The sequence below is a fragment of the Geotrypetes seraphini genome, chromosome 4 (assembly GCF_902459505.1).
Source record: "Geotrypetes seraphini chromosome 4, aGeoSer1.1, whole genome shotgun sequence".
Classification (NCBI taxonomy): domain Eukaryota; kingdom Metazoa; phylum Chordata; class Amphibia; order Gymnophiona; family Dermophiidae; genus Geotrypetes; species Geotrypetes seraphini.
The window spans coordinates 245,817,070-245,836,978 of record NC_047087.1 but is presented as its reverse complement, the minus strand read 5'-3'; the positions used below and the strand labels follow the sequence as shown (position 1 = coordinate 245,836,978).

Below are 19,909 nucleotides of genomic sequence, written 5' to 3'. Positions count from 1 at the left end.
CACGAATCTGGACTTGAAGGATGAGATGTATGGTGTCTGCATCTATGAGACAAACATGGTTTTTTTTATTACATAGAGCATTTTGGATCCCAGTGCGTTTACAGAAACTAGTTCAAAGTCTAATAGATGCTGGCACTGTGATCTCGAAGCCGAGATGTTGGATCATTTACTGTACTATTGTCCCTTCATACTTAGATTCTGGAGATCTATCTGGGATCACGTGAACAGTATATTGGAAAATCCAGTGGCAATGACGTATGATACCATCTTGTTTGGTACGTTAATGAGAGCTCAGAATATCAGCTCAGAATAATAAACTTTATATTGACAGGGGTTGCCATACAACTCATTATTAAGAATTAGAAGAACTGGGATAGGTTGAATTATACTTTCTGGTGGGAATCTCTGTGTTGTACATTTAAAATGGAACGCTCGATGGCCATACAACAGGGACGGTACAAGAATTTTATGGATGTTTGGGAACCATTGGCGAAGTATTGTAAGGAATGATAATTTATTTTATTTTGTTGACCTTTCAGCATACACATCGAGAGTGGGAGGGGGAGGGGGTTTGCACTGGAGTTTAATTCAGAGAACATATGGGTAGTTTCTTTCTGATTATTTGGTGGGGGGTGGGGGAAATATTTGTTCATTAACCTTTTCCCATCGTGTGTCCCGGATGACGGGACATTCCAAAAATGACATAAACAGTGGATAAACAGTCTGTATGGACTAATAAAGAGCCAGGAACACAAAATATTTGAATTTACAGACTTATAACTTATTTACATTATGTTTACAATAGCCGTAAATGATAACGGTGAATAATACAAAACTTTGCTAAAATAATTACGATTGGAACCAGCATAACATAAAATTTATTACGATAGGAAAAGGTTAATGTCTATAAGTTTAATGTACTTTTCTTGTATTATGTATTTTGAAATTGTTTGCACATTGGAAGTTTGGAAAATCAATAAAGATTAAAAAAAAAAAAGAGAAGGTGGTGGTCTACAGTGTCAAAAGCAACTAATAGTTCAAGAAGGATATAGAATAGAGGCCTCTGGATCTGGCCAGCAACAGGTCATTGGAGACTTTAGCAAAGGTAGTTTCCATAGTTTCCCAACCATCTCTTTCAAGCTTTTCTTCGTCAGTTCTATACATTTTATTGTTTTGCATCCTACCTTCTTTCTTCTTTCTCCAGTCCCAAATATTCCAAATTTTCTCTCTTCCCAGTATTCTATTACCACTATTTTCCCAGCCTCCTGTTTCTTCTAATCCTTCAAATACTCTCTAGCACCGTTTCATCTAAGCTGAGCAGAAATTCTCCACTAACTGTCCTGCCACTGGGGGGCACTGTTTCACCGTCACAAATTTTTATTAGCAAGGGACAGGTAAGCTCTTCAGGACTCCAGAGAATCTGCTTGCCCCTTGCAATTGAAAACACAATATTGAAGCACCATCTTCCTCTGGCAGCAATGCAGTTGCAGGATACCTGCTCAGCTTAGAGGGAACAATGCTAATTAGTCCCCTATTTATTCACTTGTCCTTTTTTCCCCTCATCCTCCATGGACTGCCTTATTTCTGTATTCACCCCTCCCCTCATCCCTTCACTTGTTCACATAACTACTATGAGGATACATGTTATAATTTCTGATTCGACAGAATGAACAGTACTAGTGTTAGACATTATAGGGCACCTGCTACTGGTTAGGTCTTCTCCTTAATTTCTGCCCTAGACTCAATGACTTCTCCATGGGGGGGTCCTACTGGTACCCTATTTGCCTTTGGAGAAAGGAGTAAAAGAGGGGGGGGGGGCGTGAGGTAGACAGGTCTGGAAATTGCAAGTTTGAAATCCCAGAATCATGAAATCCTGTTTGCATGCAAATAAAATTCTTGACTACAAATAAAATGATGCATAACTGAAAGTGTGTCTAAGGCTCTAAATGACATTATTTCCATGATGTGGCAGTAGCTCTTTATATCATATGTCTATTCTAGATGACATATTGTAATTAGAAGATATTTTGGAGTTGAAGTGCTGTGTGATTCAATACAGCTTAAATTGTGTGTGGAATGTTTAAATAATGTTTAATAATTATTATGAGGGTCTTCAGTAGATGCCACTCTGTGCCTGACATACAAGGGAAACAGTTCAGTGAGCACACAAAGAATTAATTTAGATGTTCTTAGTCAATCACTTTAAACAGCTGTGGCTTGCATGCTGCCATGGTTCCCTAGTCAGAATGTGTGCAAATATTTGCAGAAATATGCAATATGGAAACCAATTCAAGCTGCAAACTAAAATATTTACTCATATTCTGAGATATTGGGGATGTACAGAAGATAATTAGTAAGTTCTACTACTGAGGACTATTGAGTTTATATCTGCAATAATGTGTACATTTCTAGCCTGTCTTCATCATGTTGAAGCCAGATGCTTCCACAGTGCTCTTGCCCAAGATTCTAACATTTAACCTGGCTGGGATTAGCCAACCTGTGTCAGAATTGTTTTTCATCTCTATTTTACAAAGCTTTCAAAACCACAGCACAGCTTTTAATACACCGAGATATGGAAAATTCAGGCTGGGAGCTTGCGGTCAGGCGTGTACGTGAATTGCTCTGCTGAAAAGTCTACTTTAAAACTGAGAGTTATCATTCAAGCAGCAATTTGGAGGTTCCCGATGAAGGGGTGGTCCCGAAACCGAGCTCAGTTGAGCCGGGCGCTGCAAATTCACTTATGGCAACATTTACAGCACAAGATAAGTTTTTCATTTTTGCACTCTTAGCGGGTTGTGCAATGTTATAGCAGTTTTGAGATTGGTCTCCACTCATTCCATTCCATTATTATCTGAGTGGGTTTACACTCTACACTATTATTATCACACCCCAGGAAGATCCTGTGATGGTGTGCTGCATCGAGCCTTGTGCTCTTGCATGAGATAAGTATTGAACGCTTTGCGTTTTTCTGACTTATGCATTCACACGGGGGACTTCCAAGTCACCAAATTATTATTTGTAGTGATACAATCGTTTGAGTGGATTCGGCTTCTCTCTCAGTGCTCACTTGAAGAACTATTATATAATTTGATTTTGAGGTGTTCTTCCTCTGGGTCTTTCATTTTCGGTAATTGTAACAACACTAAAACTAAAGTAGATAGAATAGAATTACTAATCAATGCGATGGATGTGCTTGTTTCTAAGTGCAAATTAACTCACAACGCAGCTCAATAGTCGACATGCAAAAACACATTTCATCATCCACCATCTGCAGGCGTTCTTTTTTTTTTTCTGTCAAAGCTGAAAATGCAAGTTTGAAAAGATAAGAAGATCCAAACGGTAACAAAGCCTCGATTGCTTTGTTGTGCAAGTTACGCTAACTACTGCATACAAAATAAAACTAAAATTACTTGCAGTTAGTTTTCAAGGACTAATCACGCCAAAGAAAGATGCTTGTCTGGGTGATTGTATCCTTATGCACACAGACACTCATAACATTGTCAGATTCTTACATATGTGACATACATGACGTACGAGATGAAGAGAATTTTGAAAAATAAAGTAAAATTCAGTACTTCGCATACGTCATGTATGTCACATATGTAAGAATCTGACAATGTTAAGAGTGTAAAATTCTGAAATCTCTTTGGGGCACACCACTGTGCCGTGGCACAGTTTGAGAGACACTGGTCTGCCAGATCAAGGGCTAGATTCACTAAGCCTGCCAATCAAGTCCCAACCACTTAGCGACCCGATTTCCCTCCAACCCGATCATCCTTCGATCCATGCCTGCAAATGAAGGGGAATGGCTTTTAAATGTAGGCAGGCAGCGATTCACTAAAAACAACGAGGCACACCGACTGGGCTGACTGATCCAAAAATAAGCGACTGCCGAGGACAGTCGCTCAGGTCCTTTCCGACTGCCCTGCTTTCTGCTGCCCTGTTCTCTGCCCCGATCACCACCCTGCTTCTGCCCTGAGTATCCTGTTCTCTGCCATGACTCTCCTGCTCTCCTCCTTGATCGCTACCCTGCTTCTGCCCCAACTTTCTCTGCCTCGACTTTCCTGCTCTCAGCCACGATCACCACACTGCTTCTGCCCCGAGTCTCCTGTTCTCTGCTCCGACTATCCTGCTCTCAGCCACGATCGCTGCCCTACTTCTGCCCTGAGTCTCCCGTTCTCTTCCCTGACTTTCCTGCTCTCCGCCATGATTGCCGCCCTGCTTCTGCCCCAAGTCTCCAGTTCTCTGTCCCAATGCTCTCTGCACCAACTTTCCTGCTCTCCACCACAATCGCTACTCTGCTTCTGTAGCCGTGATTCATGTGAAAGACAGGCACCGAAAATATAGGCCTTGAAAACCCTGGTCTACATTTCCAGTACCTATCTTTCATAGCAATTCTATAAATGGCACCATTGCATGATTGACAAGCTATTGGTCCTCATTTTTTAGGCAGCTTATAGAATCCGAGCATTTGGGCTTATTCATTCATTTATCCTTTTGACTTTCTGTATAAGTTGTTTAGCTTTATGCATGATTTTATTCATGATTGTTATTATTTAAGTGTGTTTATTTACTTATTTTTTGAATGGTGTCTGTGTAAGTCATATATTCCGTAGACATGTTGTAAATGTTTTATTCATTGTATATGTTTAGTTAGTTTTATATATGGACTTTATCACTATCACAATTGTTTACATTTTTATATTTATGAATTTTTGTGAGACATTTGATTGTTTTTATATTTGTATTATAGGATATTGTGATCCCTGAGGCAGACTCTTTTTGAGCCAAAACAAACTGTCAGATTCTCCTTGAATCCTACATGTTATAATAAACTTGTTCATAGGAAGATCATCCCTAGTGGTGTGTTTTCCCATCTTTACTCTTTTGGTGGCTTTGCTGTGTATTATAAACTGCTTTATCACTATGCATCACACAGGATATCAAATGATAAAAATGCAATGGAAATGGAAAGTGGCCAATCCAGATCACTAGAAAGTATTTGATGGCTTTCCCAAGTCTATATTGCTGACAGTTTATGGATTTTATAAACATCTATATCATATCACCTGCGTTGCCTTCTCCAAGTTGAGGTGCCCTATTAGCCACACAGCCATGGGGAAGACAGACTGAATGCTTTCTAAAGCAAATGACAGCTGATAACAGTAGCTAATAATGAAAACCATGCTCTGTTTTTTCAGGTTCTATCAAGCCAATGAAGTTTGCATATTGCTACTTTTACAGAATACAGGAAAGTGGAATTTTTGTTACATAATTAAAGGAAATCCTCTTAAGAAGACCTACTGATTGCATATAATTTTGCAATTTCCTATTTCCTAACACACAACTGTTTATGGCACATGATTACAGTACTGAGTATTACCTTTACACTCTGAAAATAGCTAAAGCAAGCTCTAGGGCAGGGCTGCCCAAGTCCAGTCCTTGAGATCTACTGGCAGGCCAGGTTTTCAAGATATCCACAATGAATATGCCTGAGAGAGATTTGTGGATATCCTGAAAACCTGGCCTGTTAGTAGATCTCGAGGACTGGACTTGGGCAGCCCTGCTTTTGGGCATGCAGCCCCCAGGATATCTTGCATAAGAGGGCACTCATGCCTGTGCCATCAATATGACAAGGTGGCTTGAAGCTCACGTTCTCAGGTGCAGCTACAGAACATGGGAAGCGCATGCAGGAGCTATAATGGCATACTCGTATGTGCTGACACTGCTGAGCCATTGCCTGAGGAGACAAAGTGCTCATCACTGCGATGGAAGAGCTACTGCCCTGAAGTAAAGGAGGGAGGAAGCACTAGGCCTGAGCCAGAACCCACAGGGGGTTGAGTAAATAAAGATCAGCCTACAAAGAGGGGTATGTTGGGGTGTGAGATATGGAAATGCTGTGCGAGATGAGGGGGCTAAAGATAGAGAGATAGTGGTGCAGAGAAAAAAAAAGAGACACACACACAGAGGAAACACGATGCTGCTGACTAGTAAGATATGAAAGGACAATGCTGGGCAGAGGGTGGGGAAGGAAGAAAATAGGATTCTGCTGGGCATGAGAATGTTGTTGCTAGGCAGAGCATGTGAGATAGGGAGACAAGGATGCAACAGGGCACAGAGTGCTCTTGAGTATGAGCAGGGAAAGAGAGAGGATAAGTTAGGCAGGGTGAGAAAGTTGGAAGCAAAGATTGGGGCAGGAGGGAGGGAGCTAGGATTAGCTGGAGGCAGACAGAAAGAAAGCTATTTATGCTGAGAGAAGGATCCAATGCCAAAGCTAGTATTTAACATGAATAGATTGGTGGTGCTGGTGGTTAGCCTCATTAGTTCTATTTAATCCTTAAGATTTTGCTAATTCAGACACAGCTCATTTGCAATTTTTTTTAAATTAAGGGTCTCTTTTACTAAGTTGCATTAGGCACAAATGCTATTTAATGCAGCTTAAAAGGGCGTACTGCAGGACATGCTCAGGTATCCTGTGGTAAGTTTGACATTTACATGTACAAACCGTGCACAAAAGAATATTTTTCCATAGTAGGAGCATGTTGGAAGTACAGAGTCCGTGTTTCTACCTTAGTCAGTGCATCTACATTACCACTCACTAGTACTGCCCAATTCACGATTTGAATCGATTCACCGATTCATTTCAGGTGAATCGGTTTAAATTGATTCAAAAACAACAACAAAAATTGGCCTCCCAATTCGGCACTGACCCTCCCCCCCTTGCCCCCTAAAGCAGGTTCGGCAGCGCTGCCTCTTGCTGGCCAGCTGCTGCCGCTCCTGCTTTAGATGGCGAGTGGGAGCGTCGGTGCTTCTGTCCGGCTTCCCCTCTGGCCTCCCGGCATCAATTTACCTCAGTTTATCAGCCTGCATAAGATCGCTAGTGTTAGCGATCTTTGCAAGCTGCCATCGGGTCTTCGAGCTGCCTTCTCTGCCTCGGTCCCGCCCTCATAGGAGAAGGCAAAGGGGATGAAGAGGCTATAAAAAGGGTGAAGAGGTTATACAATAAACCCACCAGAATGTTTAAAAAAAACCCAAAACAACACCCAATTGGGCAGGAAAATAGAATTGAAAAATCGATTCAATAGGCTGAATCGAATCAAAATTTTTTTCCTGAATTGGACAGCACTACCACTCACTAACTGATATGCATATGAGTATATGAACCCTCACCACCCACAAAATAAGTGGCGGTAAGTGTTCATGTGCTAATTTTTCTTAATGGCTGTGTGCTAATAGCAACATTAGTGCATGGTCATTAATTGAAAAGTCAGCTATTTTTTGGTGCGGGAAAAGTGGCCTTAGCGTGTGGGAAAAACCCAGAAAAGGGTGCACTAAAGCCAACATTTCCTGCAGCTTGGTAAAAAAGGACCCTTAAATATCCAAAAAGAATGTTATTTGTTCTATTTGTCCTGTATACTCTTTCAGGAGTGCACATGCAATAGACTCGCAGACATTTCCTTTTCAGTGTTTTCTGAACCATGAGAAGTAATTCTGCATCTACAGTATCAGTTCTGATGAAAGTCTTTTAACTTGGGCAAAAACAATCATCCAAAAATTTTATATGCATTGCTTACCATTTTTCATTAGCTAGATTTAGCATTTATGAAGCAGAAGATTATACAAAGCTACAATTTGCCATGATTCTTAAATACATATCAGGAAGTTGTAGTTAATTTATTGGTGATAAAATGCAGTTTTCACATGGGACATTCTCCAGAAAAAAATATCCTATAGATCCAATTGAACAAAATTTAAATGAGCCTGTACTGTAGAAAAGTGTGTGCAGTACTGGCTCATTCCTGAAACTTATTTCTTTTTTTATTTAAATGTGAAAAAACATTAACAAAATAAGAAGCAAACATGTACTGTAATTCTTCAGTACATGACTATAAGCAGCAATCAAACAACAATAATAAAAGACCCTCCCAATCCCAAGCCCCCCCTACACACACACCAAAGCTAATACAAGGTAGAATGGGGAACATATGCACAAGAATCACATACCACTCCAAGGAAGCAGGTGTCAATTGCGAGTTCAATATTGGTTGTCGTACCTTAAGAAGGAAATGGCAAGACTCGAGAGGGTTCAGAGGAGAACGATGTGAATTGATAAAGGGTATGTAAAACCTTTCATATGCGGAAAGATTAGAGAAACTGGGCCTCTTTTCCCTGGAGAAGTGGAGGCTTAGAGGGGACATGATAGAGACTTGCAAGATCATGAAGGGCATGGAGAAAGTAGAGGGAGACAGATTTTTCAAACTTTCGAAAACTACCAGAACGAGAGGGCATTCGGAAAAATTAAGAAGGGACAGATTCAGAACCAATGCTAGGAAGTTCTTCTTCACCCAAAGGGTGGTGGATACCTGGAAAGCGCTTCCAGAGGGTGTGATACGACAGAGTATGCTACTGGGTTTCAAGAAGGGATTGGATGATTTCCTGAAGGAAAAGGGGATTGAAGGGTACAGATAGAGGATTACTATACAGGTCCTGGACCTGATGGGCCACCGTGTGAGCAGACTGCTGGGCATGATGGACCTCTGGTCTGACCCAGCAGAGGCACTGCTTATGTTCTTAACTGAAAATGTAAAATTATTGAAGGGCTATGATGGAGTATACTCACGCCAAGCCAGAATAACAATCCCAAATCTTGTGGTAAGAAGTCAGCCAATTATTTTTCAAAGCCATCAATTTGGACATCTACTGAAGTGTGTCTACTCGTAATATAAGCAAAGAGAGGTCAGGCATAAGATCATAAGAATAGCCTAACTGGGTCAGACCAATGGTCCATCAAGCACAGTAGCCCATTTTCATGGTGGCCAATCCAGGTCCCTAGTAACTGGCCATAACCCAAAGAGTAGCAACATTCCATGCTACCGATCCAGGTCAAGAAGTGGCTTCCCCCATGTCGTTCTCAATAACTAACTATGGACTTTTCCCTCCAGGAACTTGTCCAAACTTTTCTTAAAACCAGCTACGCTATCTGCTTTTACCACAACCTCTGTCAATGCGTTCCAGAGCTTAACTATTTTCTGGTTTTAAAAGTATTTCCTTGTTAACTTTGAGTGTTCCATAGTGAAAAATCAATCCATTTGTACCCGTTCTACTCTACTCAGGATTTTGTAGACTTCAATCATATCTCCCCTCAGCCGTCTCTTTTCCAAGCTGAAGAGAAATAACTTTTTTAGTCTTTCCTCATAAGAGAGGAGTTCCATCCCCTTTATCATCTTGGTCGCTCTTCTTTGAACCTTTTCTAGTGCCGCTATATCTTTCTTAAGATATGGAGACCAGAACTGAACACAATACACGAGATGAGGTCACACCATGGAGCAATACAGGGGCATTATAATATTCTTAGTCATGCTAACCATCCATTTTTTCATCATTCCTAGCATCCTGTTTGCTTTTTTGGCCACCGCAGCCACCACACATTGGGCAGAAGGATTCATCATATTGTCTACGATGACATCCAGATGCCTTTCTTGGGCGCTAACCCCCAAGGTAGGACCCTAGTATCCGATAACTGATTTGGGTTATTCTTCCCAATGTGCATCACTTTGCATTTGTCCACATTAAATTTCAGCTGTCACTTGAACACCCAGTCTTCCAATTTCCTAAGGTCTGCCTTCAAAGCCACTGATTATAAAAAGCTCCATTTTAAAGAAATTTTGCTATTTATTTTTGCTTAATGGACTACATTTCTTGGTATTATAGCTATAACTTTTATGTTTTCACACTCAGCAATGATGCATTGATAAAAAGACATTATTGTGTAAAATAACAATTCTAAAATACTTCGCTAATAGCTAACCATGTAAACTTTGGTGTAGTCATCTAGCAGTGGATTTCCATACACTCAAGCATTCAATGTCTTCTTGAGATAGTATAAAGACTGTGATGCTGTTCAACTCCTTGCAGCAAAACCTGGTGCTGCACTGGGTCTGTGGTGATGGCAGTAGCAAAGTCAGTCATCATCTCACTTGGTTGTGACATTAACTACCTTCACAGCCAAGTGAAATGTTAAACGGATAACTAACTATGCCTCTGGCATCACCACAGACCCAGTGCAGCGCGAGACCTTATTGCAAAGAGTTGAACAGCATTGCAGGCTTTATCCCGACTATCCTATGAGTGTCTTGAGCATTTAGCACCCTGGGATGTGGTAGAAACTTCTACCATGCCTTAGTAAAAAAAAAAAAAAAAAAAGGGTGGGTGGGTGGTATGTTTAGGCTGCCTACATGATATTGTTCCAGTAGCTAAGGAAAAATCATCTTGTTCAGGTAGCCAAGTTTGAGATCTGGGAGATGGTTGCAGAGTTGTACTAAGAGCCAAAAACAAGGATTTAGCAATTAAGCGCGGGGAACGCTAGGGAGCCAAACCAAGAAACACAAAGTTTGAGACACAATATGTCCCTTCCTCCCCTCCTTCCAGCTTTGTCGATGATTACCTGACACCTCTGCGCTACCTTTTTAGGCTCACATAGCCCAGTGCCCATTTCTACCTCTTGTGAGATATAATGGGGAATAATATTTTTTGAGGAATAGAACAGTGCTACTCTATACCTCTTCAGTTCAAACCTTGACCATAACTCCTCTCAATACCAGAGCTTCCAAGGGAATAAGTTTTAAAAGGGAGATTCCCAGTTTATGGAATTTCATGCTTGTACAACCTCATTCCTTTTCCCCATCCTTCTATAAAATACCTTAGTTATCTATGTGACTGCAAGGTAGGAAGAAAAGAGCACGCTGGGGTTATGGGTTCAAAACCCCCGTGCTGCTCCTTGTGACCCTGGGCAAGTCACTCAATCCTCCACAGACCCAGGTACATTAGATAGTGAGCCCACCAGGACAGATAGGGAAAATGCTTGAGTACTTACTGTAAAACCGCTTAGATAACCTTGCTAGGCGGTATATAAAAAAACCTAATAAATTTGAAACTTGAAGCTCTACATTGGGATGATTGCAGCTCTGATGTCTGGGTAATATTGGAAAGAATATTTGGGGTTATCTAGCGCCCATAGGGTTTGTGCCTATGACAAAATTTCTACTGTGTTTCCCCAGAAATAAGACAAGTGTCTTATATTCATTTGGGGCCCAAAAAAAGCACTAGGTCTTATTTTTGGTTAGGGCTTATTTTTTTCACGTACATGATCATCTATCCCTTCTTCTCCTTCACCCCAATTCTTCCTCTTTGCTTTTCCCTACATGTGCAACAACTTTCCTCCCCTCTCACCCATCCCCTCGTGCCTTCCCTCTGCAGCATCTTTCTATCTCTCCATCCCCCTGTGCAGCAGAACCCTTGCCCAGCTTCCATACTTCCGTTCCTCCCATCCCCCTGTGCAGAACCCTTTTCTCAGCTTCCATCCTTCCCTCCCATCCCTCGTGCAGCAGAACCCTTGAGCACCTGCCGCCGCCCCCATTGCACAGCTGAACTGCCGATGACCCTCCATCCTTCCCTCCCAACTGATCCCTGCTGACCACGACCATAAATACCTTGCTGCAGAGAAGCATCGGGCCAGCAGCACTCGCAGGCAGAAGCAAATGGCAATCCTGAGCCACGATCCTCCTTGCTTCCTCCATCCCTTCCTTATCCGAAGTGCAGCGGTCACAGGAGGCAACCGCAAAAAAGGCTGCTTGTAGCCAGCCCTGGCAGGGCTTTTCCTCCGACACGTCACTTCCAATGCATCAGAGGAAATGTCCTGCCAGGGCTGGCCACAAGCAGCCTCTTTTACTGTTGCCTCCTGCTGACCATTTTATGGTTGCCTCCTGCTGACCACTGCACTTTGAGTAAGGAAGATAGAGAGGGAGGAAAGAAGTGAGGATGTTCGCGGCTCAGGACCACCGCCTGCTTCTGCCACTTTGGGGCTTGAGGGAGGGATGACTTTGTGGCTCAGGACCGCTGTGGCGCTGGTGCTTTGGGGGGAGGGGGGGAGAGAGATTGAGAGTGTTAGACAAGGTTTCCAACACACTCTCAATTAACCAGAAAAACAGTTATCCGGTATCCACCAATCCCATGGGTGCTGGATAACTGAGATTCTACTGTACAATGACAGATACAGTATGTATGATGGACCCATCCAGTCTGCCCATCTGCAGCATTCACTACCTCCTCTCCCTAAGAGATCCCACGTACCTGTCACATGCTTTCTTGAATTCAGACATGGTCTCCAACACCTTTACTATACCATGTATCTACCACCCTTTCTTTAAAGAAAATATTTGCTTTAATTACTCCTGAGCCTATTACCTCTTAACTTCATCCTATGCCCTCTCATTCTGGAACTTCCTTTCAAATGAAAGACTCGCCTCATGCGCATTTATGTCTTGTAGATATTTAAACATCTATCATATTTCCCCTCTCCTGCCTTTCTTCCAAAGTAAACATATTGAGATCTTTAAGTTTGTCCCCATACACATTATGATGAAAACCACCAACCATTTTAGGAGCCTTCCTTTGGACTGACTCCATCCTTTTTATATATTTTTGAAGGTGATGTCTCCAGAACTGTACACAATATTCTAAATGAGGTCTCACCAGAATCTTATACTGGGGCATCTTATACAGGGGGGGAATCTTATACAGAGGGGAGAGGCAGTGGCGTACCTAGGGGGGGGCGGGGGGGGCGGGCCGCCCCGGGTACCAGCCCTAAGGGGGTGTTCCCGGCCTTGCCGTTCAGTCCCCCGCCACCCCCGAAGGACCGCTCGCCCCCCTGGCCTCCCCGCACCACCTATGAACAGCCGCAGCAGGATCGCGAAGTCAGCGTCAGCATCCCTGCGCTGCTTCCTACGACGCGATCCCGCCCCTCCTCTGACGTCAGAGGAGGGGCGGGACCGTGGCGCAGGAAGCAGCAGGGATCGCTGACGCTGACTTCGCGATCCTGCTGCGGCTGTTCATAGGTGGTGCGGGGAGGCCAGGGGGGCGAGCGGTCCTTCGGGGGTGGCGGGGGACTGAACGGCAAGGCCGGGAACACCCCCTTAGGGCTGGTACCCGACGCTGACTTCGCGATCCTGCTGCGGCTGTTCATAGGTGGTGCGGGGAGGCCAGGGGGGCGAGCGGTCCTTCGGGGTGGGTCGGGGCATCAGGCCTTCAGGGTGGGGCGGGCGGGCAGGCAAGCAGGCTTTCAAGGGGGAGGGGGTGACAGGCAGGCAGGCAGGCCTTCAAGGGGGGACAGGCCTTCGGGGGGGGGGTGCAGACATTCAAGGGGTGCAGGCCTTCAAGGGGGGCAGGCAGGCCTTCAGGGGGGTGCAGACCTTCGGGGGGGGGTGTAGGCCTTTGGGGGGGTGCAGACCTTCAAGGGGGTGCAGGCCTTCAAGGGGGGAAAGGCAGGCAGGCCTTCAAGGGGGAGACAGGCCTACAAGGGGGGGGGACAGGCCTACAAGGGGGGGGGCAGGCCTACAAGGGGGGGGGCAGGCCTTCAAGGGGGGGGGCAGGCCTTCAAGGGGGGGTGCAGGCCTTCAAGGGGGGTGCAGGCCTTCAAGGGGGGAAAGGCAGGCAGGCCTTCAAGGGGGGGACAGGCCTACAAGGGGGGGGGGACAGGCCTACAAGGGGGGGGGACAGGCCTACAAGGGGGGGGACAGGCCTTCAAGGGGGGGTGCAGGCCTTCAAGGGGGGGGTGCAGGCCTTCAAGGGGGGTGCAGGCCTTCAAGGGGGAGACAGGCCTTCAAGGGGGGGAAAGGCAGGCAGGCAGGCCTTATAGGGGGGACAGGCCTACAAGGGGGTGGGACAGGCCTTCAAGGGGGGGACAGGCCTTCGGGGGGGTGCAGACCTTCAAGGGAGTGCAGGCCTTCGGGGGGGGTGCAGTCCTTCAGGGGTGGGGTTTAGGCCTTCAGAGGGGGACAGACCTTCGGGTGGGAGGTAAAGTCCTTCGGGGGGTGCAGGTCTTCAGGGGTGGGGTGTAGCCCTTCGGAGGGGGGACAGACCTTCGGGGGAAGGGGGTCCTGGTGTAAAAGTACACAGAGGGAGAGAGGGAAGGGGGGGTTCAAAGATACATGCATATGCCAGACTTTGGGGGTTAGAAATAATGGGTCTAAAAACAGAGGAGTGGGAGAGAGATGGTGCATAATGGGATTTAGGGAGGGAAGGAACAGAAAGGGAGAGAACTTGGAAACAGGGGATGGTGTGGAGGGGGGATAGAGATACTGGATAGGAGGATAGTTGGGAACAGAAAGGGAGAGATGGTGGATCCTGGGGTGGTGGGGAGTTGAGAAAAGGTGAATCTGTGGATGGAGACAAAAAAAAGGAAAGATGCCAGATCTCCGGGAGAGGGAAGGGAAACGGAAGGGGAGAACAGAGATGGCAGACGGATGGTTAGCACGGAGAAAGGAGACCCTGGCAAGCAAGACAACAAGAGCCTGGGACCAACAAGATTTGAATATTGATCAGAGAACAAAAGGTAGAAAAAATAATTTTATTTTCTGTTTTGTGATTACAATATGTTAGATTTGAAAAGTGTACATGAGACAGCTTGAAATGGGAACTTTTCTATTTTTGTGAATGGCAAGGCTGAGTTCAGTTAAAATATATGCTTTATAAGAAAATATAATAATGTGTTTTATAAAGTTTATAAGCATTGCTGGCATACTCGGTGAGGTGTTCCTAGTGTTGGTGGTGGTGGTAGCATGTCAGTGTGTTGAGAGGAAGAGGTAGTCTGGGAAATTCTGCTGAGCAAACTCTGGGCCCATTTCCACCCCCAGTTAGTCCACTCCACTCAACTGGTTCACACACTGAGTGGGTCTTTGGGTGTTATTTCTGGGTAGTTGTTTTAGAATCTCTTCCAGTGGTTTGTCAGTATCTCCTTCTGGTCCAAGGAAGGAAACTTTGTCAACCTTAGCATTGACCTTCAGAATATGTTTGTAACAGCGCTGCTTGTGTGGCATTAGGCTATGTAGTGATCGAAAGAAAAAAACAGACCTTTGCACATTTTTGCACTATATGGTGGGTGTATGAGGAGATTCATTTCCTGCACAGTTAAGTCCATTTTTTCTACTGAATAATAGTATAGGTACAATGAAAGTAAATAGCAAAAATGTTTGAGTAGATAATTAAGGAAATCTTTTTCATATTGCTTGCTTATGGACTGGGAAAAAAGACTGTTCAAGCAAATGTCTCCAGAACTGCTTTAATGGAAAAATTTGATTTTTTTTTTTTTAAGTACTTTGTGAAATTTATTGTTGTTGTGAAATTTATTGTTATACTTTGTTTAAACTTAAAAAGCGGTGTCATTAACAGTGAATCTAATCGAAAAATCGATTCAACAGGGTGAATCGGATCGAATGAAATATTTTTCTCTGAATCGGGCAGCACTATTGGCTACCATGAGAATGGGCTACTGGGCATGATGGACCATTGGTGTGACCCAGTTAGGCTATTCTTATGTTATGTTCTCATCTGTAGGGGCCTTTGTTTTCACTTCTTATTTTAATGTATTTTTTTCCTGGGAACTTATCAGTGTTTTTTTATAATGGGAACAAAAATGGAAGAGAATTAATGTGTGTGGAATGGGGGGGGTAACTAATTTCTTCAGCTAAATAATTCAATCCACTTCAAACAGACATAGGAGAACTCACGCACCATTCACACACCCTCCAACCAAAAACGTCAAAAGAAAAAAACTGTTCGACAACCTCCTAGCCATTCGAGCTGCAACACTTGACCCCCAACTCTACAACCTATTGACCTCGACCACAAACTACAAAACCTTAAAAAAAGAAATAAAAACCCTTCTATTAAAAAAACACATAAAACCAAACTAACATAATCAGAACTGTCCCAAGCATCACCTGCAACTACTCCATATGTACTTCTGATGTCATGACAATTCAGACATAATTTATGTTATGTTATGTTTGGAATAATGGTTACATAAATGAGGTTCAATAAAAGAAAATTTTCTGTGGGAGCATTTGTTGGAACTTCTGTTATCCTGATTTCTTCTATCTGTGGGCTTTCTTTAGCTAACCTACTTATCTGGGGCTTTCCACTTCTGCAGCTGCCCTTTTCACGGTCCACTTTGCGCTTGCACTCTCTGGGGAGGGGGGGTTGGGTCTGGGCTTGGTGGGGTAGGTGTGTCTGGTAGTTTTGTCTGGGTGGTGGCTGGGTGTTTCTTGGGTGCTTGTTGTGCGGATTGGTGTGTCTGGTGAGCGGTCTGGGTGTTGTTGCTTGTGGGGGTTTTTTTCATTATAAAATATGGCTGAGGGTCTAGTCCGGCTTATTATTCTTGTGGGTTCTGGGGTGGGATTTGTTTGCTTGCCCCAAGTTTTGGCCTTTTGTTGTGTATTGCTATGCCTCTCATTGGCAATTTTCTCTTGGGAGAGGCTTGTTCATGCTTGTTGTTGCTGTTACTCTCATTCTGTGTTCTTTTTGATAATGTATAAGTTTCTGTACAGACCATGGTTGCTTGTCTGGACCTTTTGCCATTCTCAATAAAAATACTTTGGAAAAAAAAAAAAAAAAGAAAATTTTCACTGCCTGTTTCTATTCTGACCATTTATTCCATTTAATGGTTATTGCAAAAAAAAAAAAAAAAAAAAAAAATTTTACAGGAGGGGGGGGGGGGGGTGTCAAAAAATGATGGGCCCCGGGTGCCACATACCCTAGGTACGCCACTGGGGAGAGGTACATCAATATCTTCTTTTTCCTACTGGTCATACCTCTCCCTCTACAGCCTAGCACCCTTCTAGCTTTCGCTGTCGCCTTTTCAACCTGTTTAGCCAAGTCCCACCCCTCTTTTGTGGACAAAAGTTTTCACCTCCTAAACTGTACCATTTCCTTGGTATTTTGCATGACCTTGCATTTCTTAGCATTAAATCTTAGTTGCCAAATTTCAGACCAGGTGAGTGGAAAGAGACAGTAAGTAGACTGAATGAAGGCTGCAGTAGATGAGACACAGAGAAGAGAGAGCATGAGAGAGGCAGATTGTCAGGGAAGGGACAACGCACTATTGAATTTTGCCACTATTTGAAGCAGCACCCTCTGAATGTTATAAAATATAAAATGCGGTCCCTGATAGAAAAAGGTTGGAAAAGCCTGATCTATACATAACTCCCACCTCACTCTAGCAATGCCTACCTTGACTATGGATTAATACAACACCTAGTTTTGCTTGTTAGCCATTTCCATATTTGAACATGTGCCTCTAAGGCAGAGAGAAATGTAATCCAATATCCACTGTTAGATGTCATTTTTCAATAAGAGGAGAGAAAGGAGTTGGATTCTACAAAGGATTTTTCATATAAAAAGACACTAAAAAACCCCAGTATTAAAATCAAAGGAAAAACTGTGGACCAAAGTGAGAGACAAGCAAAGAAATTAAATTAAAAAAATAATAATGTAATTGATAATCAGCTGCTACTCACCAAACCAAAGCCATAAAAAGTATGCAACTCCATTTTGACAAACAGTGCTTACACACCAGCGTTACAGAGAACTGTTCATGTGTTATTCAGCTGTGGATAGCCTGGGAGGAGGGGAAAAAAAGTACACATCTTATGAAGATCATGCAGCATTCAAATTATTTATTTTGACTTATTAGTTTACTAAGGGGTCCTTTTACTAAGCTGTTGTAAGCACTAGAACAGAATATTAATTTATTTCTTTCCAATATGCATCTGGAGAATTTCAATATATTTAATAAATAGTTAATAATAAAATATTTATAGTTTATGGACCCTTTTATTAAAATGTATTAATTTTATTTATTAACTTTTCTATACCGTTCTCCCAGGGGAGCTCAGACCAGTTTACATGGATTTATTCAGTGGGCTCACAATGTATCTGTAGTGGGGGTTTGCAGTTACCGTATATATACACAAAAATTGATGTGTCAGATCTGCAGAGCTAATGCAATAAATACGGGAAGCATGTCCAGTATCTGCCTTGCATTTACTACACAGGGCATTTGCTTACTGCAGTGCATGGCACTGTGTTATATGCCGTCTAAGAGAATGTGGGAGCAGCCACATTTCATGCATTTGCATGTAATATGGTACAGGGCCAACTCTATATAAATAAAGTTGTATGGTGTGGTGGCACTTGGCTCCCCCACTCCCTTCCCCATTGATCCCTCTTCTGGTAGCCCCATCGTACCCCCTTGCAACCCAATCCTAACAAAGTGTCCCCCATATTCCAATGACTCCATCAGGTGCTCCGCCACAATCCAATCCCAACATTAAAGTGCTCCCTCTATACCCCAATTGCAACATTATGCCCCTCCATCAACACAAAACATCTCTTGCCTTCCTTGCAAACACAGTCCCCTGTACAAACACAAGCCCCCAAGCTCTATCTCTTCCTACCCTCCTGACCATGCCTCCCCCTGAGACCTACCCAGAGCCATCAGTGGTGGTGTAATCCCTTCCTGTTGCCACCTTGATTGGTGCCAGTTTCCAAAATGGTGCTAATAATCCTTCTTTGTGGTACTACCGCTAGGGTCATCCTTTCAAATAGAGTTTAAGGTGCGATGTTAACCCCCAGATTCTATAAACGTAGACCAAATTTGGGTCTGGATCCCAAATCCGCATGCATAATAAACTGGTTAACAAGCCTCCAATGATTTAATTATTGGAGTTCACAAGCACTTAATTGGGATTATGTTTCATGTGCCGATCTGGCTGCACACTATTATATAACATAGGTTGTGCCTAAAGGACTAGACACAGCTTAAAGGGGGATGTGGCCTCAGATGGAACAAGGGCATGCAGACATACTACACGCAGTATTATAGAATAGTACCATTTATGTACCAAAATGCCATGAGCTGGACACTGGCATTTACACCAGGTCATCCCAGAGTACTTTTTATAGAATAGTTCTTAGTGCCAATTTTTTTTTACAGCGCTGATTTTTTATCTTCATTTATAGAAATCCCTCCTAAGTGTAAACAAGAGCAAGGTCCCTTTAGAAAAGTTGGAAGCCACTTACCCCCCAACTCAAAGCATCTATTGGTAGGCATTTGATGGAGCAATCAAAGTGCAAGTGAATGACTGGATGAGGAAACGTGGGAAAGGGTGCGCTGTCGCGGCAGTACTACTGCTAATTATTTCTTATATGGAAACCAGTTACCCAATTGCTGGTAGTGTAACAGCACTTATTGTCTTCCTCTTGAGGTGGTGGTAGGTTTGACTTAGAGAATGACATAAGGACAAATTTGTCCCCGTTGGAACTCAATTTTCCTGTTGTGTCCCCACAAATGTCGCTGTCCTTGTCCTTTTTCTGTAAGCTCTGCCTTAACTGCACAAGCCTCGAACACTTATGATTTTAAAAGTGTTTGAGACTAATGCAGATGAGGCCAGAGCTTGCAGGAATGGGACAAGGACAGGAAAAGAGCTCGCCGGGTTGGGAAAATGAGTTTCCAAGTGTCATTCTCTAGTTTGACTAAGCTATCAGCAATTATGACAGCCAAAACACATTAAACAACCCACAGTGCTAGCTGTCACAGGTCATATCCCCACCTATGTCACACCCAGATCTGGTCCCCCTCTCACATTAAGCAGCTAAGGCAGGATTTTTACCACAGTGGCTGCCTTTTTAGCACAGGAGACAGTAGTGTGAGGCTACTTAATGTGGTTTCACAAAAGGGGCCCTTAAATTTAATATAAATAATTATACATAGGGTTTCTGATACTAGGTATTAGCCTATTTTTTTTAAACACATCTTAAAAGCAGGGGTGTCCAACCTCAGCCCTCACCAAGTTGGGTTCTCAGGATCAATAAATATACACGAGATCTATCTGCATAATATGGAGGCAGTGTATACATATAGATCAAGACATATTGATTGGGAAAATCCTGAAAATTTGTCTTGTGCAGGGAAGAACTAACAAACGGACCATATTGAAGAACAAGCTAAGTGTTGGTTTCTAAATTTTGATGCTGGCTTTTTCAATGATAAGTCTAAACTCTAGCGCTAAGTTAT

The 19,909-nt window shown here is 43.4% G+C and overlaps 1 protein-coding gene across 7 annotated transcripts in view; it reads right to left on the bottom strand.

Moving 5' to 3' along the window:
* RHOBTB1 (Rho related BTB domain containing 1) overlaps positions 1-19,909 on the bottom strand; it is a 139,457-nt gene that overhangs the window by 97,632 nt on the left and 21,916 nt on the right. For 6 of the 7 annotated variants that reach the window (XM_033942874.1, XM_033942878.1, XM_033942879.1 and 3 more), the window contains one exon: positions 17,352-17,452. Coding sequence is in view for 3 of the 7 variants with exons in the window: in XM_033942878.1 (XP_033798769.1) it covers positions 17,352-17,384 (33 nt within the window). In the remaining 4 variants the exon portion in view is untranslated. Of the gene's footprint in view, positions 1-17,351; positions 17,453-19,909 lie in introns of those variants that run through there. The other variant, XM_033942877.1, reaches the window with a different exon arrangement.